At 66.1% G+C, this 20,966-nt stretch overlaps 3 protein-coding genes across 3 annotated transcripts; 2 read left to right on the top strand and 1 right to left on the bottom strand.

Moving 5' to 3' along the window:
* The first annotated feature begins 625 nt into the window (after positions 1-625).
* TAPBP (TAP binding protein) lies at positions 626-5,418 on the top strand. The gene is made up of 8 exons (XM_054047174.1): positions 626-754; positions 1,404-1,610; positions 1,996-2,271; positions 2,835-3,179; positions 3,708-4,043; positions 4,287-4,376; positions 4,877-4,908; positions 5,030-5,418. Exons 1-8 carry the CDS (start codon positions 688-690, stop codon positions 5,039-5,041), a joined length of 1,365 nt encoding a protein of 454 aa, XP_053903149.1. The 5' UTR covers positions 626-687; the 3' UTR covers positions 5,042-5,418.
* Positions 5,419-6,887: 1,469 nt separating this feature from the next.
* RGL2 (ral guanine nucleotide dissociation stimulator like 2) lies at positions 6,888-17,810 on the top strand. Its single transcript, XM_054047817.1, is given in 20 exon segments — positions 6,888-6,978; positions 7,339-7,552; positions 9,449-9,532; positions 9,816-9,991; positions 10,314-10,376; positions 10,454-10,509; positions 10,512-10,634; positions 10,871-11,010; positions 11,364-11,579; positions 11,840-11,943; positions 12,073-12,157; positions 12,700-12,777; positions 14,095-14,169; positions 14,489-14,521; positions 14,883-15,004; positions 15,327-15,419; positions 15,585-15,699; positions 15,905-16,150; positions 16,757-16,871; positions 17,017-17,810. Coding segments are annotated over 19 exon segments (2,232 nt in total). The 5' UTR covers positions 6,888-6,978; positions 7,339-7,435; the 3' UTR covers positions 17,208-17,810.
* Positions 17,811-18,011: 201 nt separating this feature from the next.
* Positions 18,012-20,690, bottom strand: PFDN6 (prefoldin subunit 6). Its single transcript, XM_054047818.1, has 5 exons — positions 20,549-20,690; positions 20,377-20,465; positions 18,627-18,697; positions 18,425-18,549; positions 18,012-18,201 (listed from the first exon to the last, which is right to left on the bottom strand). Exons 2-5 carry the CDS (start codon positions 20,438-20,440, stop codon positions 18,081-18,083), a joined length of 381 nt encoding a protein of 126 aa, XP_053903793.1. The 5' UTR covers positions 20,441-20,465; positions 20,549-20,690; the 3' UTR covers positions 18,012-18,080.
* Positions 20,691-20,966: the final 276 nt, after the last annotated feature.

The following is a 20,966-nucleotide window of genomic DNA, read 5'->3' as shown; positions in this document are numbered from 1 at the left end:
ATGGGGGCGGGGCAGGAGGCGCTGGGGGCGGGACAGAGGAAGATGGGGGCGGGGCAGGAGGCGCTGGGGGGCGGAACAGAGGAAGATGGGGGCGGGGCAGGAGGCGCTGGGGGTGAGGCAGAGGAAGATGGGGGGCAGGGAGTGGAGGGAGGGGGCGGGGCGGAGGGAGCTGGGGGCGGGGGCAGAGGAGGATGGGGCGGGGCAGGAGGCGCTGGGGGCGGGGCAGAGGGAGATGGGGGGCAGTGGAGGGAGGGAGGGGGCGGGGCGGAGGGAGCTGGGGGCGGGGGCAGAGGAAGATGGGGCGGGGCAGGAGGCGCTGGGGGCGGGGCAGGAGGCGCTGGGGGCGGGGCAGAGGGAGATGGGGCAGTGGAGGGAGGGAGGGGGCGGGGGTAGAGGAAGAAGGGGCGGGGCAGGAGGCGCTGGGGGGCGGGACAGAGGAAGATGGGGCGGGGCAGGAGGCGCTGGGGGCGGGGCAGAGGGAGATGGGGGGCAGTGGAGGGGGCGGGGGCAGTGGAGGGAGGGAGGGGGCGGGGGTAGAGGAAGAAGGGGCGGGGCAGGAGGCGCTGGGGGCGGGGCAGGGGCAGCTGGGCTCCAGTCGGGGGGGGGCGTGGCCAGCCTGTGTCTGTCTGTCCCGCCCGCTCCCCGAAAGTGAAAGTGGAAGCGCGGGGGGGCGGGTCGGGTATTTCCATGCCTGCCTCGCCAGCCGCCATGACTTCGCTCGCCCCCGTGGGGGCCCTGGCCCTGCTCCTGCCCGGTGAGTGGGGGGGGGGCTCCCGGAGCGACCCCCCCTCCCCCCGCCGGTCCTCAGACCCCCCCATTCTCTGTCCGTCTGTCCACAGGGCACCCCTCCCCCCCGCAAGGGCAAACTGACCCGCCCCCGGACACAGCTCTCCCCGCCCAGGGACCGTGAACCCCCCTCCCCGTTCTGGGACCCTGAACCCCCCCAGAGACATGGCTGCTCCCCGCCCCCCCGACACGGTTCTTTCCCAGTCCTGGCCTTCAACTCCCCGCCCCCCTCGCCCCCCCATGACCACATGTCCCGGTTTCATAGGGACAGTCCCGATATTTGGGGTTTTTTTTTATATAGGCGCCTATTACCCCCCCACCCCCGTCCCGATGTTTTACACTTGCTGTCTGGTCCCCCGTTGCCCCTGAGCTGCGGGGGGCTGTGCCCCACAGGGTGTACGGGAGGAGGGGGGTGATGGGGCTGCTCAGGGCCTGGGTGGGATGTGGAGGCACCTGCTGGTTATTGGGGGGGGGGCAGGGGAGAAATCAGACCCGAGGGGAGGGAGCGTCTCTCGAGGGTCCTGCCCTGGGGGAGGGGGCAATCTGGGGCAATCCGGTGTCCCAGGGAGATTTGGGGGTCCGTGTGTCCCCACTAACCCCCTGGTCCCGGCCCCTAGGGTTCGCTCTGTGTCTGGCTGCGGCGGGGCCCCCCCGGCTGAACTGCTGGTTCGTGGAGGAGGCCGGGGGGGGCGTGGGGGTGATGCCGAGCTCCGTGACCCAGCGCCGGGCGCTGCTGCTGCTGCGGGGGGTGAGACGGGGGCACTCTGAGACGGAGCCCGAGCTGCCCCCCGACCTGGAGCCAGGCATGGTTTTTGACATCGCTGGTAGGTCCTTCCCCCCTCCCCCCCAGTCTCCCACACCCTGCTTCTCCAGTGCCTGCCCCCACTACCACCCTGCTGCCTGCCCCCCAGGACTACCCCTACATCCCACCTGCCCCCAGTGTTACCCCACCTGTTCACCACACCCTGCTTCTCCCCTCTGCTCCCCCATCCCGCTTCTTACGGCCCCCTCCTTTCCCCATCCTCCCCAAGTGTTCCCCCACTCCCCTCTCTGGCACGTCCCTCATTCGCCTTCCCGTGCCCCACAACTGCCCCCCCCCCGTCTCGCTCCCCCCAGATTCCGGGGGGGCCTGTGTTGTATCCCCCTCCTTGCAAGGGTGGGCATTGGGGTGTCCATGTCTCTTCCCCCCGATTCCTTTCTCCCCTCCAGACCCTGCAGGGGCCCTGCACCGTGTCCCCCTCCCAGCAGGGGGGCACCCCAAGGAGGGGGAGCTACCATCCTGTGAGATCAACGCCTACACGCCACAGGAGGCCCACGTGCCCTGGGCGGCCGGCCTGACCCCCGAGCACCGCAGCCCCGTGGGCCTGGGGGGCCCCTGGTTCATCAGCAGCATCCAGGCCTCAACCAGGGGCTACGGGGTCAGCACTGTCCTCAAGAGCGAGGAGGCGGCAACGTCCCAGCAACCGGCAGTCACCATGGCAACTGGTAACCAGGGCACCTGAGAATGTAGGGTGGGAGCGGCCTCCCCCCAAAACCCTGCTGTGGGAACCCCCTCTCTCCCCGGGGCCCCGAGCTCCTTCCCTTGCCCCCACATCCTGCTGTGCTGCTCACAGCACTACCCCTCCCGGGGCACTGTCCATGTGGTGCTCACAGCCCTGCCCTCCTCCAAGGCACCGTTCTTCATGGTGCTCACAGCCCTGCCTTGTGCCACTGTTCCCGTAGTGCTCAAAGCACTACCTCTGAGGCATCATGCTCACAACCCTGGCCCTCCCTCCGTGGCACTGCTCCCATGGCGCTCACAGCAGTAACCCCCCACCCCGGGGCACTGTCCATGTGGTGCTCACAACCCTGCCACTCCCTCCGTGGCACTGCTCCCATGGTGCTCACAGCAGTAACCCCCAACCCCCGTGGCACTGTCCCTGTGGTGCTCACAACCCTGCCCCACCATGGCACTGCTCCCATGGTGCTCACAACAGTAACCCCCCACCCCCGTAGCACTGTCCCTGTGGTGCTCACAGCAGTAACCCCTTCATCTCTCCCCCCCTCAGCGGTGTTGTCCGTGTTCTCCCGCACCCCGCACCTGCACTCCCGCCTGGGCCGGGACGTGCTGCTGGACTGTGGCTTCACGGCACCATCCGGCCCCTTCTCGGTGGAGTGGCGGTACCAGTACCGGGGTGCTGGGCGCGTGGTGCTGGCCTATGACGGGGTGTCAGGCCGGGCCCACGTGGCCGAGGAGGGGGCGCAGCTGTTCCTGGAGGAGGGGAGGGCAGGCGCAGACACCAACGTCTCGCTGCGACTGCCCCGGGTCGGGGTGCGGCACGAAGGAACCTACATCTGCACCATCTACCTGCCCCACCTCCACGCCCAGCAGGCCCTGGAGCTGCGTATCACTGGTGAGTCTGGGGGCCCCCCCCGAGCTCCTGCCTCTGCTCCCAGCCTGGGGGGACATGGATATGAGATGATCTTTGCACCCCACAGGTATCTTCCCCCCACCCCAGGCTAGTGATACACGACTGATTCTGGGGAGGACCCCTGAACTGATGCTCCCACAGTCTGGGCTGTGAACCCCAATATTTACCCCCTGAATTGGAGGGGTCCCAGAGTTCCCCACATTGAGCCAGCGCCCCCTAGAAACAACAGACTTTGGGGACGCTTAGCTGGGCTATACAGTGCTGTTTGGGACTGGTCTCTAATCCCTCCTTCCTCTCAGAGCCCCAGGTGGTGGCACTGTACCCCATGCCCCCAGGAGATGAGGGAGGCCAGACTAGGTCATAACTCATCTCTTCCTCTGAACCCGCTTCCCCCCACTCCCAAGGTGATGCTGCACCCCATCTTCTGTCTGTGCCTCCCAGGGGAGGAGGGACGCTGGTTGGTCTGTACAGGCCGGTATGGGACCAGTCTCTAACCCTCTCTCCCCTCAGAGCCCCCCGTGGTGACGCTGCGCCCTGACCCCCTATCGGTGGCCCCCAGGGCACCAGCCGAGCTGGTCTGTGAGATCTCTGGCTATTACCCGTTGGACGTGACGGTGAGCTGGCTGCGCCGGGGCCCTGGGGAGGCAGGGGGCGACCTGCTGGAGTACGTGACTGAGTCCTGGGAGTCAGGGCACCGGCGTGGCCCCGACGGCACCTACAGCCTGAGCAGCTTCGCCCGCCTGGCGCCCGTCCAGCCCCGCGACCACGGAGCCACCTACAGCTGCCACGTGACCCACACCGCCCTGGCCACCCCTGCCAGGAGGAGCGTCCAGCTCCGTGTAGCAGGTGAGGACAGCGGCGGGACAGGGCAGGGGGCAATGGGAGAGGAGTGCAGGGATGGGAGGGCTCGGGAGAGTGCGGGGGCGGACGGGAGAAAGGGGAGGGGTGCCATGGGGGAGGATCTGGGGAGGGGGTATGGAGTGGGGGGGGCGGAGGGTAGAAAGGGGAGGGGTAACGCAGGGGTGTGGGGCAGGAGGAGGAAGGAGGGAATGGGGAGTGTCTCTCGGTCTCATCCCCCCTCTGCCCCAGGTGCCACGGGCCCCTCCCTGGAGGACGCCATTGGGATGTTCCTAGCTGCGTTCCTGCTCTATGGGCTCTTCCGCCTCCTCGGAAACAAAGGTCTGTGCCCCCCCCCCCCCCCCCCGTGTCACTCCCTCCCCCCACTGCCTCTCGTGTCACCCCCATACCACCCGATCCCCAGTGCCTCCTCCGGGATAAGGGTAGGTGCTGCCCTGCCACCATTCACCCCAGTGCCTCCCATACAGCCCCCAACCTTCCCACTGCCCCCATATGCCCCCCAGTCCCTATCCCCCCATACCACCCTCTATTGCACCCCCAACCATCCAGCCTCCTCTGCAACACCCCTTCATACTGCCACCCCATACACCCCTCAACCCCCAGGTACCCCCCAACCGGCCCACTGCCTCCCAGGCCACACCTGTTCCCCTTCCCCACATCTCCTCAGGAAGGATATGTACCCCCAGATCTCCGCTGCCCCTGCTCCCCTTGGGCCCGCTGACCTCCCCCTGTATCCTCATGGACAGGGCTATATACCACCCACACACACTCCTGTTTAGGGGAGCCGGGGTCTCACTCCTCTGTCTCGGTTCCTTTTTCAGTCTGTCCATCCGGCGCTGAAGAGAAAAGCAAGGTAAATACCCCCCCACACCCCACCAGTGCTCCTGCCCTGCCCCCCCACAGCGCCCCCTGCTGGGAGAGGCTGGGGCTGGAGTACCTGGGGTGATTCTTACCTGACTCTCTTCTCCCCACAGAAATCAGAGTGAGACGTGCTCAGGGAAGCTGAGATTTTGGGGGCTGATCTGTGACCCCCAGAATAAGATTGTGAACCTCAGGACAGGAACCAGAGTTGGGGGGGCTTAATGGTCAATAAAGGGTTAACTTCCTCTCCAGTCCCCCTGCCCTCCGCCTCCCCTGCTGCTTCCCCACCCCCTTTTGGGCTGGTCTCCCCACAGCACCCGCCTCCCCTGCTGCCGGGGTCCCTCCGCCTGAGCCCCCCACCCCCATCTGTGCTCCCCCTGCCTCCTGCCTCTCCCTGGGGGGTCGGGCAAGTGGCCTGTTTAAGGTGGGGGGGCTGTTGGTCTGCACTGCTATACGGGGGCTTTGGCCCCAGAAATAAAAATGTTTTGCTGTGACCACCTAACTCCTGAATGGGTGTCGTAATCTCTCAACACCCCTCCCCGGAGCCCCCCCCACAGAGGTCTCCTCTCCCCACCAAGCCCCACATGCCCTGCCCAAACTGCCTCCCCCAGTGCCCCCATCTCCTTCTGCCTCAGCAGGAGACCTCCCCCATCCCTGGGACCCTCCTAGCCCGGGCCAGTTGGGTTCAGAGAGTCGCCTCTCCCTAAGAGCCGGGGCACACAGTCCCAAGGCTTAATGCCCAGTAGCAGAGAGTTCCACAGGCTCCCTCCATCCTTGCTACCCTTGGTTGCTCCCACTCCTCCCCCTTATGTTACGGGGTCCTGTATGTCCTGGTCTTTACTTCCCAGCTCTCCTCACTCTCTAAGCATTGCCCAGGCTGGGTTCATACCCAGCCGGCAGGCACTGGAGGGGGGATTTCCTGGCCGGAGGGAGGCAGGAAGGCAGTCCCCATTGTTCAGCTTCCTCCCTGTGGAGAGAGGGGAGAATATAGGGACCAGAGTTTCCAGACCCCAGTAGAGGGGGGAAATATATGGACTGGAGAGGTGGGAAACACAGAACTGGATGAGGGGGAGGAATGTAGAGACCGGAGAGCTGGAAAACATGGATCCAGCTCCCAAGGGGAGTGGGAGAATATACAAACACGGGGGGTGGGGGAGTATATATACAGACTGGAGCACTGGGAAACTTGGAGCTGGATCCCAGGGGGAAGAATATACAGACTGGAGCACTGGGAAGCATGGAGCCGGATCCCGAGAGGAATATGAGGAGTGGAGAACTGGTAACACGGAGCTGGATCCCAGGGGAGCGGGAAATTACAAAACGGAGATCCGGGAAACATGCAGCCATGGGACAGAGCCACATAGCGCGTCTGTCCAGCCAGGTTCTTGGTCTCTCTGGCCTTGGCTCTGTTCCCAGGTGGATCCGGTCTGGGCTTTAACTCTCCCCAGTCCTCTGGCTCCTCTCTGGGCCTTGCAGCTCTCTGCTCCCTGGCTCTGCTCTGGGTTTCATGTCACTTCCTTTCCAGGCTGGTTCCACTCCAGGATTTCCATCTCCCCAGTAGGCTCTGCTCCGGGCTGTGCGGTTTCTGGCTCCGATCCACCCCCTTCAGTCCTGCCGGCTTTACCGTTCACTGGAGCCAGTCCAGGCTGATACAGCTCCGGGCTTTGTGCCTCTCCACTGGCTCCAGCTCTGGGCTTTCTGTCCTTCCCCACTTCCTGCCCCTTCCCTGGATCCAGCTCCAGATTTTCTGTCCTGCCCCCACTTCCTTCCCCTCCTTGGCTCCAGCTCCGGGCTTTCTGTCTGGGCTCTGTTCCTAGGCTCGGTCCAGCTCCGTGCTGTCTGCTCCGACTCCAGCTCCGGATTTCTCTCTCTCTCCAGCCCTGACTCCACTCCGTCCTTCCCCTCCTAGCCAACTCCGGGCTTTGAGTCTCCCCGGCCCCTGGCTCCGTTCCCAAGCCGGCTCCGGGTTTCCGCCCAGCGCGCTCAGCCTGGCCCCGGGGCACAGCAGGGAGCCGGTGCCCGAGGGGCGAAGGGACCTTCCCACCCCCAGCCTGGCACCCAGGTGGGCGTGCACGGGGGGAGCAATGGAGGATATGGGGTGTGGGAAGAGGTGCAGGGGGTGTGCTAGGGAGGGGGCAGTGGGGAATATGGGGGTGTAGGGTGGGGAGCAGTGTGGAGCAGGGGTGCAATGGGGAATATGGGGGTGTAGGGTGGGGGAGGGGTGCAGTGAGGCAGCAGGGGGTGCAGTGTGGAATATGGGGTGTAAGGAGGGGGAGGGGTGCAGTGGGTGTGTTGGGGGGTGAAGTGGGAGGAAGTGGGGAGCAGGGTGCTGCAGGAGGGAGGGGGACCAAGGCCCCCCAAATATTTCCTGCTCCTGGGGAAGTCCTAACTGTCCATCCGTTCCCGCCCCCCTCTTTCTCAGTCCTGGACTTCGCCTGACACCCCCCTCCCCCGACAGTAGGAGGTAGCCCATGACTCCTCCGTGGGGCTGAGAAGTCCCCTCCCCCCACGGCCCCCCCATGCTGCCCCGCTCGCTGCGTCATCTGCTGGAGGGGGCCCGGCTGGAGCTGGGGGAGGAGCAGGGGGTCACTCTGAGCGGGTACCGGAGCTGGTCCCCCGACCCCCCGCAGCCACAGGTGAGGCGGGATGGGGAGGGGCAGGTGAGATGGGGCTGGGGGGATGTGGGGAGGGAGTATGTGAGGGGGGAGCTGGGGGGTACCGGGGGAGGGGTCGCAGGAAGGTGTGCGCTGAGGGGGACATGGGGGAAGGGGTGGCTGACCGTGGGGTTGTGTTGTGGGGGTGGCGTGGGGTGGTCAGCTCGGGCGTTGCTGGCAGCAGTTGGGGGGTGTGGGGTTAGAGGGGATGTGGGGTCACGCCCTTGTGTGTGGTTGGGGGAGGAGGTTCTGCGTGGTGTTGGGTCACGCAGGTGTGAAGGGGGTGTTGTGGGGTCACATCATTGTGGGTGCATGTGGTACAAGGGGGGGCTGTGGAGTTGTGTGTTGTCGGGTGTGTGTTGTGAAGTCACACCTCTGTGCGTTTTCGGAGCCGTGTGTTCTCGGGTATGTGTGGTGGGGTCACACAGTTGCGTGTGAAGCATTCTCATGGTGGGGGGCAAGTCTGTTGATAATTGAGGTGTGTGTGGTTGTGTTGGCTTTGCTGGTAGTTATGCAGCTCAGTCAGGGTGTGGTTGTGTGCATGGGTGGGTGTGGAGTGGTGGGGTGTTTGGGGGGTGTCTGTGTTGTGGGCTATTTGTGAGGGGTGAGTGACTGGGGGGCTGGGGCTGTGGTGCGGGGCAGTGTGGGGCTTGGGTGTCAGTGGGCCCTGAGATGTCCCTTCACTTCCTGTCCCAAATTCCCCTTGGTCCCCAGCTGCCCTGCCGCTCCCTGGGGTCATAGGGCTCAGGCGAGCGCCCCCTCCCGAGGACACACCCAGTCCCTGCGCTGGGGGGCAGGGAAGGTAACCTGGCAGCTGCTGGGTTTGGCGGGGCAGGTTTGGGGAAGTGCCTGGGGGGGGCAGGGCGGGAGGGGGTGGGGCTGGAGCAGACAGAGAAGGCGGAAGCAGCAGGGGGAGGGAGACCGAAAGAGAGAAACAGGGACAGACAGACAGACGGGAGAGGGGAGGGGGGACAGACAGACAGACGGGAGAGGGGAGGGGAGTGGGGACAGACAGACAGACGGGGGAGGAGTGTAGTGAGAACAGGACAGACAGACGGGCGACTGTAGGAGGGGTTGGGGTGTGTGTGACCGGGGAGGCGGGAAGGGTGTCTGTCTGTCTATCTGCCCTGGCCTGCGTGTTTGGGAGGTTCACTGGGTCCCGCTGCACCCCTCCCCCTCCACCCCTTCCCTACTTTCTGTGCCCCTGAACCCCCGCTGTGCCCCCTAACTTTCCCACCCTGCCCCCCAGCCCTACGCACCCCAAACTCCTCTGCCCAGGTCCAAGGCCCAGGCCTGTCCCATAGGGCTGCGGGGGGGGGCTCAGCTGGGCGATTCCCTCCCCCCCCACGCCCCATCCCAGTGAGAGTTGTGCCCCCTGGTGGGGCTGAGCGGGACCCAGTGAACCTCTTCAACATACACGCACCTGACAGCCATCTGTCTGTCCCCCCCACGTACCCAGATGCCCCCCAGAGCGCTCCCTCTGCCTGAGGGGAGGGGGCAGTTCCTGGGGGGGCTGGCGGGGGCCACGCCCCAGTAGGCAGCAGGAGGGGGTCTCTGTCGGGGGGTGGGGCTGATGAAGGTTTTCCTGCGTCTGGGGGCATGCCTGGGGCCTGGAGGTCAGGAGGGAGGGGGCTGTCCCGGACACGGTGGGTACTGTCTGCCTGTCAAGGTGAGTGAGTGTGTGGGGGGGGAGATTGGGGGGAGGAGACTGTGACAACTCCTGTGGGGGTGTGGGGCAGCTCACATACAGCTGGGCAGGGGATATCCAGAGGGGTGGCTGGAGTAGGGGGAGGGGGGACGAGACTCCTGCAGTTGGAGGGGGCAGGGGGGAGAGGTGGGGGGCGGTGATACCCGAGGTAACCCTCCGCCCTCCCTCAGCCCCCAGTGACCCTGACGGAGGAGGCCGAGGAGGGAGTGATCTACACAGTGACCACGCGCCAGTCCGGGGGCGCCCAGCCAGGGGTGAGTGTGGGGGGCAGGTTGGCTCTGGTGCCCTCTCTTCCCCCAGGCCCTAGCGGTATGGGGGGGGCTGTCACTGAGAGGGAATGGTGGGGGGAGTCCAGGTTGACTGACGTTCTCCCCACAGGCCCCAGGGGGGCAGGCAGCCAGGCCGGGTCACTGGGGGGGAATGCGGGGTTCAGGCTGGCCCTGACACTCTCCCCACAAGCCCCGGGGGGAGGCAGCCAGGCCGGGTCACTGGGGGGAAGTGGGGGGATCCAGGCTGACTCTGATGTTCTCCCCACAGGCCCCGGGGGGGGCGGGGAGCCAGGCCCGCTCACTGAAGGCCGGGTCGCTGGTCCGGCTGGTTTGGCACCTGCTGGAGGCCCAGACGCTGGGTGACGCCACCTACGTCCCTGCCTTCCTGGTCACCTACCGGGTGTACACCCGCCCCCCCACGGTGCTGGGGTTGCTGCTTGACAGGTGACGGGGCTGGGGTGGAGGGGGCGCAGGATCCTGGGGGTAAGTGGGGGGAGGGGGTGCAGGACACGGGGTAAGTAGGGGGAGGGGGCAGGACGCTGGGGGAAAGTGGGGCGTGACTAGAATTGGGATTATGGGGGGGACGTGGGGGTAGAGGGGATGGGGGGGACACAAGGGGAGAGCCAGGCCCCATGGGGGGATGAGAGGGGAGGGCTGGAACCGGAGGGGGGGGGTTAGGGGCATGCACGAAGGGAAGGAGTCGTCCAGGTGTGGGGAGGGGAGCGCAGGGGCCATGGCAGCCCCCCTGACCCGGTCTCTCCCTCAGGCTGGAGGAGGTCGGGGCTCTGGAGCTGAGGCCTGTCTCCCCGGAGACAGCTGAACTGCAGCGGTGAGTGACCCCCCCACAGGCCCCCCACATCCCTTTCCCCGGCCGTGTCCCCCATTCACCCCCATCTCCCCCCCCAGGGCCTTCTCCTCGGTGATGTGCTCCTGGCTGGACGGGTATCCCGAGGATTTTGGGGGGGCCTTGACCAGGGCCTGGTGGAGCGACTGGGCCGGAGCCTGCAATGTGCCCTGGGGCAGGGCTCCGAGGCCGAGAGACGCCTGCTCGCCCTGCGGGGGGTGCTGGGGGGGCCCAGCAATGGAGGTGAGGGGGGCTGGGGCTGGGGGAAGCCTGCAGACTGGGGAGGGGAGCAGATGGATGGGGAAGGGTCTGGTTGGAGAGGAGTGTGGGGGCTGGGAGGCAGGCAGATGGGGGTGGGGGGCAGATCTGGGGGGTGGGGAGATGGGAGGGGGGTACTGGGGTTGGGGGGAGGGTCTATCTGTGGGGCAGGCTCTCCCCCCCCCCCCCCGCTGGGTCTAACACTGCCCCCCCCCTTGCAGGGGAGCTGGAGGAAGAGGAATGGGGGGCAGGGGAAGATGGCCCCGAGGGGGGTGTGACCCCCAGGGGGGACCCTGACCCCCTCGACATCCTGATTTTCCAAGCTGACCATGTGGCTGCTCAGCTGACGCTGGTGGAGGCGGTGAGTGGGGGGGGGGCTGTACCCCAGGAGCCCCCACATCAGGCTATTTGCGGGGGGGTAGGTAACGGGGGCGGGGACTCAGTGTTTAGGTTACAGGGTGTGGGGGAGCAGGACACTCCAGGAGTTGTTCCTCTACGTAAGTGAGGGGTACAGGGACACCCCAGGCAGTGGGTGGGGGTCGGGGTGCAGCCTCCCATTAACCCCTGCCCCCCCCCCCCAGGTGCTGTTCCCAGGGGCGGGGGGCGGGGGTCAGGCAGCAGCCTCCCATTAACCCCTTCCCCCCCCAGGTGCTGTTCCCAGGGGCGGGGGGGGGGTCAGGGAGCAGCGCCCCATTAACCCCTGCCCCTCCCCAGGCACTGTTCCTGCGGGTCGTGCCCTACCAGTGCCTGGGCTCGCTCTGGTCTCAGCGTGACAAGAAGGGGCGGGAGCGGGACTGCCCCAGCGTCCGTGCCACGGTGCGCCAATTCAACCGTCTGGCGGGGGCCGTGATCCGCTCCTGCCTGGCGGGGCCGGGGCTGCGCCCCCAGCAGCGGGCCCGGATCCTGGAGAAATGGATCCACGTGGCGGAGGTGAGTGTGGGGCCGGAGCTCAGCCCCCTGGGGTTGGGGTCGCCACACTGTGTCGGGCCCCCAGCCTGGGCCATCCCCGCCCCCCCCAGCAATGGGCCCCCGGCTCATGGGAAAAGGATCCAAACGGTGGAAGTGAGAGCAACCTCTGACCTCAGCTCTGCCCCCAGTACCAGCCAGGCCCCCCCGACCCCTCACCCCCGAGCCAGCCCAGCCCCTGCCCTGCAGCTGGCCCCCTGTGACCCCCACCGCTGTGCCCCCAGGAGTGCCGCGCCCTGAGGAACTTCTCATCTCTCTGCGCCATCATCTCCGCCCTGCAGTCCAGCCCCGTGCACCGGCTCAAGCGGACCTGGGACGAGACCGCCAGGTGGGGCTGGGCTGGGGGGGGGGGGGGGAGGAGGGAGGGGCGGAGCTGGGTGGTCGGGATGTGGGAGGGGTACCGGGGGGGGCAGCGTCTCAAGGGTCACTCACTCTCCCCCTGCTCCCCCCCCGCCAGGGACGCGCTGCGCAGCTACGAGGAGCTCAGCACCATCTGTTCCGAACAGGATAACTACAGCCTGAGCCGGCAGCTGCTGTTCCAGGTGAGGGGCCGCCTGCCCCCCCCCAGCTCCTGTGCCCCCATCCGGCCCCCCCGGGCTCCGGCCCCCCGGCTCCTGTGCCCCCATCCGCCCCCCGGGCTCCTGCCCCCCCCGGCTCCTGTCCCCGGCTCCTGCGCCCCCCTCCTGCCCTCCTACCCCCCCGGGCTCCTGCCCCCCAGCTCCTGTGCCCCCCATCCTGCCCCCCTTCCCTCGGGGCTCCTGTCCCCCCGGCTCCTGCCCCCCCAGCTCCCAGTCTCCCAGCTTCTGTGCTCCCACTCTGCCTCCTGCCTGCCCCACCGGCTCCCAGCCCCCCATACTGCCTCCTGCCAACCTCCTCACCATGGCCCCCTAATGTCCCCCTCTCCCATCCTGTCCCCCACTCCCTCCCTCTGCCCCCTCCCTACCCAACTGCCCCATCTTGACCCCCAACCCCTATGTCTCACCCCGTCTCCTGTATCTGCCCTCATCCCTGACACCTTCCCATGTCTCATTGTTCCTCCCTGCACTCGCACCCTGTGCCCCTCTCACATTCCTCTACCCCCCAGGACGACACCTCCAAACCGTCTGGCGCCGACCCTGCCCCACGCCGGCAGCCGCGGAGACCCCAGGAGCAGCGCCCAGTGGTGAGGGAGGGGCACAGGATAGGAGGGGCTGCCCTGTCCCTGTTCTCCCCCTCCAGGGCACGGGGTGAGGGGAAGAGGTGGGGGGGATACTGGGGGTGTGGTGGGCTTGGGCAGCCCTGGTTGGGATATATGGGGGGCTGAGCAGAGGCACAATAGGGTGGGGGATATGTGAGGGGCTCAGTGGCTTGGGTTGGAGGTGTGGTTTGTGTGGGGGTACACTGGGGTGGGTGGGGGCTAGGCAGGAGGCTGTGGGGGTGGAGAATATGTGTGAGGCATTGGGGCCTGGAGGTGTGGTTTGTGGGGACCGTGGGGGGCCTAGGCAGGGTGCTGTGGGGCGAAGGGGTTGGCAGTGTGCTTTGTGCGGGGCTATGTGGGGGCTGGAGGGTGCATGGTGGGCGGGGGAGGGGGGCTAGGCGGGTGTCACGGAGTCCCCGGGCGATGCTCTGGAACTGCTCCCCACAAAGCCAGTCAGGACTTTGGGGAGCCTCCTCTCCCTCGGAGCAGACTGTCTTCAGGGCAAGAAGCTCACACGGCTTCACCTCCTGGGTCTGACCTGGGAGCATTCAGCATATGCCCCTCCGTGCACTTCCCACAGCGAGTCACCCGGGCGGGGCTCTTGGGGCAGCCAGAGGGTCCTGCACCCCCACTTCGCAGTCAGACGTGACTCTCAGCCAGCGTAAAACAGGTTTATTAGTTGACAGGAACACAGCGTACAACAGAGCTTGTTAGCACAGAAATCAGTGACTTTCAGACAAGTCCATCTTCCAGTCCCCCCCAAGCAGACCGCCAGCTTCCAGCAACCGGACCGCAGACCCCCCCGTTGCAACACCTGGTGGCAAACACCCCCCCCCCCCCTCGGGTTACGAAGGGCACCAGTTACGACATATGTGCAGGCAGCTGGAGCAGCCTCACCTGCCCCCGAGGTCTCAGCCAAAGTCCCACACCCCTGTTCCCACCACCGAGGTATTGGTGCAGCACACAGGGAAACTGAGGCACGCATTATTCATGCAAAACAGTAAAACTCACATAGACTCAACAGTAAGACTCACATACAACATAACAAGGGAAAATCCCCACTTCGTCACTGTGGGGTGAGGTGGTGGACGGTGTGGTTTGTGTGGGGTTATGTGGCGGGCTGGAGGACACAGTGGGCGTGGGGGGGGGCTAGGTGGGGTGCTGCAGGGCGGGGGGGTTGGTGGGGTGGTTTGTGGGGGGCCAAAGGGCGCACGGCAGGGGTGGTGGGGCACGGGGGCGGGATATGTGGGGGGCTGGGCAGGGGGGTTGACTGCCCAGTCTCTGACCTCCTGCTCCCCCCAGGGCGTGGTTCCTTACCTCGGCACCTTCCTGCGAGACCTGGTGATGCTGGACACAGCCATGAAGGATGAGCTGGAGGTGAGACCAGGGGGTGGGGGGTGATCCAGGACCCAGTTAGGGTTGAGGGCCAGGCTTGGGGGGAGGGGCTGGGGGGCCAGGCATGAGGAGGGTTGGGGACAGCCAGGGAGTGGGGCTGTGGAGGCCAGGCAAGGAGGCAGTGGGGAGCTGGGGGGGGTAATGGGGAGCGATGGGGGCCAGGCAGCGAGGGACAGGGGAGCAGTGAGGAGCTGGGTGGGTGATGGGGGGCCAGGCAGCGGGGGGCAGGGCAGCGATGGGGGGGCCAGGAATGTGGGGGGGTCGGTTGCGGGACTCATGGCACCTCTCATTTCTCTGGCAGAACGGATACATCAACTTCGAGAAGAGGCGCAAGGTACCAGGCTGTGCCGGGGCTGCTGGGCTCCCTCCGCGTCTGGCTTGGGGCTCCCCTCTGTTGCTCTCTGCCCCCCCCGGTACAGCTCCCCCTCTCACTGTCTGCCCCCCCGGTACAGGTCCCCCAGGCTCTCTAAGCTTCCCCCCCCCCCGTACAGCCCCCTGTGCTCTCTGCTTGGTCCCCCCTGTCCTCCCCCCGCTGGTTACAGGCCCTGGGACCCCCCTTCCACCTCACAGTATAGTCCCCCACGCTCTCTGTGCTGCCCCCGGTATAGCACACACCCCCGCTCTGTCCCTGCTGTCCTGTCATAGCCCTGCAGACGGCAGTGCCCCCATGTAACTGCCCCCCTCTCTGCCCCCAGGAGTTTGAGGTTCTGGCCCAGCTGCGTCTCCTGCAGTCCGTGTGCCGCAACTACAGTGTCCAGCCCAGCCCCCCCTTCCAGCGTTGGCTGCGGGCGCTGCCCCCCCTCTCTGAGGCACAGAGGTAGCGAGGGGGGGAGGAGCGCCCCTGTGGATGGGTGCGGGGGGGAGATGGTGCTTGTAGGAGCTGCGTGAAGTGGGATGCTGCATGTAGGGGATTGTGTTTGCATGTAGGGTTGTGTAGAGTGTGGTATGGGGGGGTTTGGGGGAGGCATTGTGTGTGTTGCATGGGGGAATGTTTGGGGGGTTGTGTGTGGCGTGTGGGTGTGTGTAGAGAAGTTTGGGGGGAGTTGTGTAGGGAGTGTTGCATGTAGGAGGGGGGTGTGTGTAGAGGAGTTTGGGGGCGTTGTGTGTATTGTGCAATTCTAATCCCCCTCTCCCCACAGTCACAGTCTCTCCTGTGAGATCGAACCCCCTGGGGAGGCCCCAACCCCCCAGCGGCCCCTGAAGCCCACCCTGGTCATCACCCACTGCACAGAGTGAGCATGGGGGGGCGGGAGCAGGGCTGAGTGGTGATTGAGGGAGGGGGGCTCTGGCGCGTTGGGGGGCTGGAGGGATGGGGAGGGGGCTCGAGGGGCGGAGGCTGGTGGGGCTGAAGGTAGCAGCCCCCCCTCGCTCCATCTGTTACCTCCCCTGCCTCCCAGGCTGCTGAGCTCCGTGGGGAACCCCCTGGTCTCCTGGGAGGGGCCCCCCGGCTGCAGCCCCGACCTGCTGCCGCCCCCCCGTGGCCCCACACAGCTGCTGTCTCGCCTGGCACAGGTGAGACACCCCCCTTACCGCTTCCTCCCCCTGCCCCCATCCCCCCGCCTGATCTCCCCCCCCCCAAGTCCTGCTCCCCCATCCCATCCCTCCCCCACCCCATCCCCCTTTCCCCCTCAGTCCCCTGCCCCTTGTCCCATTCCTTCCCCTCCCTCAATCCCAGCACCTTGCCCCACCCCCAGTCACCCCCTCTGCATACCGACAGCACATGAAGTGGCCGTCAGTCTCCGCGCTGGACACAGCTCCTGAGGACGTGGCTTCCTTGGCCGGGGGCCTCTCGCCCCCCACCCCCACCGGGGGGGGCTTTCCCCGGGGGCACCGGCGCTCGGCTTCATGCGGCTCGGCCTTCCCTGCCCCTCCCACCCTGGAGCCCGGGGCCCCCCCCTCCGACTGCTGCATCATCCGCGCCCGCATGGCCCTGCACAACGGCAGCCTCTACAAGAGCATCCTGGTGAGCACCCGGACGCCTGGGTCCCGTCTCCAGGGTGGGGACTGGGAGCCAGGACTCCTGGGTTCTATCCCAGCTGGGGGGCGGGAATAGGGGTTAGAGTGGCAGCTGGGAGTCGGGACACCTGGGTTCTCAAGCCTGCCCTGTCTGTCTTGCTGTGACACTTTCCTGCTGCAGTCTGAGTGTTGTGGGGGTGGGCCAGGCTATTAGTTTAGCCTGGGAACCCCCCTTTTCCCCAGCGTGACACCAATCCCACAGCTGCTATGGGGAGGAGGCAGCTGGTCCCCTGACTCACAATGGGGCAGCCCCTTCCCACAGGGAGAGACAGTGTGTGTGTCTGGTATGAGTGGGCTGGACCTACACGTACGTGTGTGTGTATTGTCGGGGGGGGGGTGATTGGGTGGGTGCTGGGCGTGGGGCTTTCTGGGAGGTCTGTCCGAATTTGCTGCGTTCTCCCAGCTTTGCATGTTGTGTGTGTGGGGTGTGTCTTTGTGGCTGTGCTTGTGTTATCTCTGTGGGGTGATCACTTCCCTGTATGTGGTGGAGCTCTCTGGGCGCCTCGCCTGGCTCTGGCGTGCATGGTGGGAGTTGTGTGTTGTGTTGCTGTAGGTGACCAGCCAGGACAAGACCCCGTCTGTCATCGCCAAGGTGCTGGAGAAGCACGGACAGGAGCGGGGGGCTGCCCCCCAATTCCAGCTGGTCCAGCTGCTGCCTGATAGGAAAGGTGAGGGGGGCAGGGGGGAATTGGTGTCCCTGGGGTAGGGATTGGGGGGTTGGGGAGCACCCACAGTGGTGAGGGGTCCCATGAGTGGGTGGGGGGGGACCCTATTCCCTAACCCCCCTCACACCCTCTCTCTCTTCCTCCGCAGAGCTGACCTTCCCGCCTACAGCCAACGTCTTCTACGCCATGAATGGCTCCAGCTTGGACTTTGTGCTGCGGCCCAAGGGCCCCGGGGAGCCTCCCCTGCCCCCCAGCACCGCCCCCCGCAGGGCTGAGCTCAGCGCCACCTTCCCCAAAATCAAGGCCACTGGCCGCAAGCTCGCCAGGGCCCTCTTCTGAGGGCGAACCCCAAAACCGCCCTGGGGCTTCCTGGGCCTGGAGGAAAGGCAGTGACCTGCGCCTAGGCTATGGGGAAGGGAATTGGAGCCACACCGTGCCTAGGGCTGTCTGCTTGGCCTGCCCCCATCTCTCCTGGCATCAGGGTCTGGTCTGCCCCAGCACTGTCCAGGGGGCAGCCTGCCCAGCCAGCAGCCTCAGGGCCATGACCTAAGTGCCTTGAAAGGGTGATGTCCTGGCTTCGGGGGGAGGGGCTGTCAGGACCTACTTCCTGTCCACCCAGGAGCTACAGCTGGGGGTAGGCTGCCCCCATGGGGGGCAGGGCAGTGACCCCCACTCTCCTACAGCATGGTCTCACCCCTGCCAGAAGGACTCTAGGGAAGGCCAGGGGGGTAACTCCCCACTAGACACGGGTGGGACGTGGGGTGCCCCCACTGGTGCTGAGACGGCAGCTTCTCAGGGATTTGTCCCACCTGGAGGTGGGGGGAAGCACTGTGTGATCCAAGCCCTGGAGGGGCAGCTGATCCCACCCCCAATCACTGTATTGGGGCTTGTGGCCCCAGCCCTCGTTGCTGTAACACTAACGCAATAAAGACACTAGAAGCAGCTGGCAGAGAGCTGTGTTGGGAGGGAGCGAGCCGTGCAGGGCACAGCCAGAGAAAGCAGAGGGGGCAAAGCACATCATGCTCTGCTCTGCCAGCAGGCAGCCAGGGGCACAGAGACAAGCCCAGCTGGTGAACAGCAGGGGCCCAGGGCCGGTGAGTGGGTACCAAGGGGAGGGGGGCACAGAGGGCCAGGTGCCAGCAGTTTGTGCATCACCTCTTTATTTCAAACAGTGAAAAACTTAAATACAGCCCCTCCCCCCCAAGCACCAGCTCATGCCTTGGCACCCCCCTTGCCCTGGGCTCGCTGATACTCCTGCTGCAGCCGGGCCAGCACCTCCCGCTGCTGCTCTGCCTTCTTCTCCGACTCCTGCATCTGCAGCTCGTAGCGCTTGCTGTGGGGGGAAAGGGGAGAGTGAGCCGGGCCTAGAACCCTCCCCCCAGCCCCGAAAACAAGAGGCCCCAGAGCTCAGGCCCCTGCCCACCATGGGGCTGGATTGGGGAAAAGGCCCCTTTCCCATCCTGTGAGCCAGCCAGGGCCCCTGCCTGGGGGCTGGAGGTGTAGGGAGCCAGACCCCCACACAGGAAACCACCCCCTTCCCCCCCACACACACGTACATCTCCCCAGCAATGTAGTCCAGCCGCTTGCTGACGGTGGCTTTAGCCTCATCCATGTCCTGTTTCACCAGCACCGGGCCAATCAACTTGTAGACGGTGTTGGTCACATCCAGCAGCCCCAGCTCCTGTGGGGGGAGCAGAACAAGGTGAGGTGAGGAGCAGCCGAGGGGGGGTACAGAATTAGGGGGGCTGGTGAACTCACCTCCTTGACAATGTTGTTCTCAGTCAACTGTGCCTCCAGTTTCTGCCGCGCCGCCATGGACTTGGTGAGATCTGAGGGGCACACACAGAGGAACCCCATGAGCTGCAGGGCTGCAGCCCCATAGGGGGCACCAGAGACCCCTGCCCCCTTCACAGCCCCCCAGAAATCAACCTGTCATCTCATAGTACAGCACAGGTGAATAACCCCTGGGTCTGCAGGAGACCAGGGGTAAGGGGGGGGGGGGGAAGGACATGGAGAGCCAGCTTCACTCTGCCCGCAATGGGGCTCTGCAGGCCAGGGGCTGGGGGGGGGGGGGGGGGGGTCTCTGTGCCAGTGCTCAGGGTACAGGAAGAGGGTCAGGCGGCAGGGAGGCCCCAGGGCAGGGAAGTTCTCCCCACTGGGATCAGAGCCCTCAGCCTGCCAAGCCAGCCCGTGTATTCGCCTTAGGAGTAACTGGGTGAAGAGGGCAGAAGTGGGGTTCAGGGATGTGGGGGAGGGAACGTGGAGGGTGCAATGAAGGTGGGGAGGGAATCTGAGGAACTTGGGGCAGTTTGTTTGTCAGGGTGGGGTGGGGCAGCAGGGACCTTGGAAGCTCAATGGGATGCAGGGACCCCAGAGGGTGGGAAAGGGGGGGATGGACTGTGGAGGCCCACAGTGAAGGGGGGCAGGGCCCTGGGGAAGAGGAGATGCAGCAGATGAAGGGGGTTGGCAGAAGGATTATGGGGTTAGGCAGGTTATGAGGCAGGGTGCCGGGTTGCAGGGAGGTTGGGCTATGAAGGAGGGTTATGGGGAGGAGGTACAGGGATGGATTATAGGGTGCAGTAGGCTATAGGGTACAAGCAAGTTATTGGGGGTGGGATGGGGGACTATCAGGCACAGGTGGGTTAGGGGCAGGCACTGGGGGCAGGGCCCAAGGTGGCAGTGGGTTATGGGCAGGAATTAGTGGGGAGGTGATGGGGAAAAGGGAGACCTGGGTTTATGGCATGGACACGGGTTATGGGGCAATGGGGAGAGGGGAAGCACAGGGGTTATGTGGCGGGGGCGAGTTATGGGGCGATGAGGGGTGGCGGAAGGAGGATGATAGGGCAGAGACGCGTAGTGGGGAAGGGGTCAGAGACGGGTTATGAGGCGATGCGGGGAGAGGGCTGATGGAGGGACGGGGGCCCAGGGGTTGGTGGGGGCAGGGAGGTGATGAGGGGAGAGGAAGGGGGTCGAGGAGGGTTATGGGGCGGTGGGAGGGGGTGATGGGGGACAGGGGTCCCGGGGTTATGGGGCAGGAGGGGAGGCCTTGGGGGATAGTGGGGGCAGGGAGGTGATGGGGGCGGCGGGAGGGCGCCGAGGCGGGTTATGGGGCCGAGGTGGGTTGGGGACGATGGGGGGGAGAGGAAGGGGGCCGAGGCGGGTTATGGGGCCGGGGCGGGTTGGGGGCGATGGGGGGAGAGGAAGGGGGCCGAGGCGGGTTATGGGGCCGGGGCGGGGGTTATGGGGCCGAGGCGGGTTATGGGGCCGAGGCGGGTTATGGGGCCGGGGCGGGTTATGGGGCCGGGGCGGGTTGGGGGCGATGGGGGGAGGGGGTTATGGGGCCGAGGCGGGTTATGGGGCAGGGGAGGGGGTTATGGGGCCGGGGCGGGTTATGGGGCCGAGGCGGGATGGGGGGAGAGGAAGGGGGCCGAGGCGGGTTATGGGGCAGGGGAGGGGGGAGGGGGTTATGGGGCCGAGGGGGGAGGGGGTTATGGGGAGGGGCCGGCACCTTTCTGCAGCTGCTGGTATTTCTCCAGCTCGCCCTGCAGCGTCTTCTGGATCAGGTCCGCCATGAGGGTCCGGTCAGGTCCGGTCCGCCTGCGGGGGGAGGGGGGTTAGAGCGGGGGGACCCCACATGGCCCCTCCCCTCCCGAGCGCCCCCCGCCCCCACCGGTACTTACCGCTCCGCGCTGCTCCGGCGCTGAGCCCCGCCCTACTCCGTGCATGCGACCTCTCCACCCGGCTTCCGGTACAGTCCACTTCCGCCGGGCGCCGCAGTGCACCATGGGATTTGTAGTCCGGCCTCTGAGTCCGTCCCCTTCCTCCCGCCGCGGGATCAGGACCAATTCCGCCCTCCTGGGTTGGGGGAAAAGGAAGACGGGTCAGAGAGAAATAGCCTTCCACTTCCGCCCGCTTCCAATATGGCCGCTGGCTGGGGGGCCCTGAAAGGCAGCTCACTTCCGCCTCTTTCCAAGATGGCCGCGGGATCATGCGAGAAGCAGATTAAGCCACTTCCGCCTTTTTCCAATATGGCGGCATCGCTAGCCGGGGAAGGGGGAATGCGCCTACTTCCGCCCTGTTCCAAGATGGCGGCCACCC

This window comes from Malaclemys terrapin, chromosome 13 (genome assembly GCF_027887155.1).
Source record: "Malaclemys terrapin pileata isolate rMalTer1 chromosome 13, rMalTer1.hap1, whole genome shotgun sequence".
NCBI lineage: Eukaryota > Metazoa > Chordata > Testudines > Emydidae > Malaclemys > Malaclemys terrapin.
Note: the sequence above shows the minus strand (reverse complement) of the source record. Positions and strands in the feature narration are given on the sequence as shown.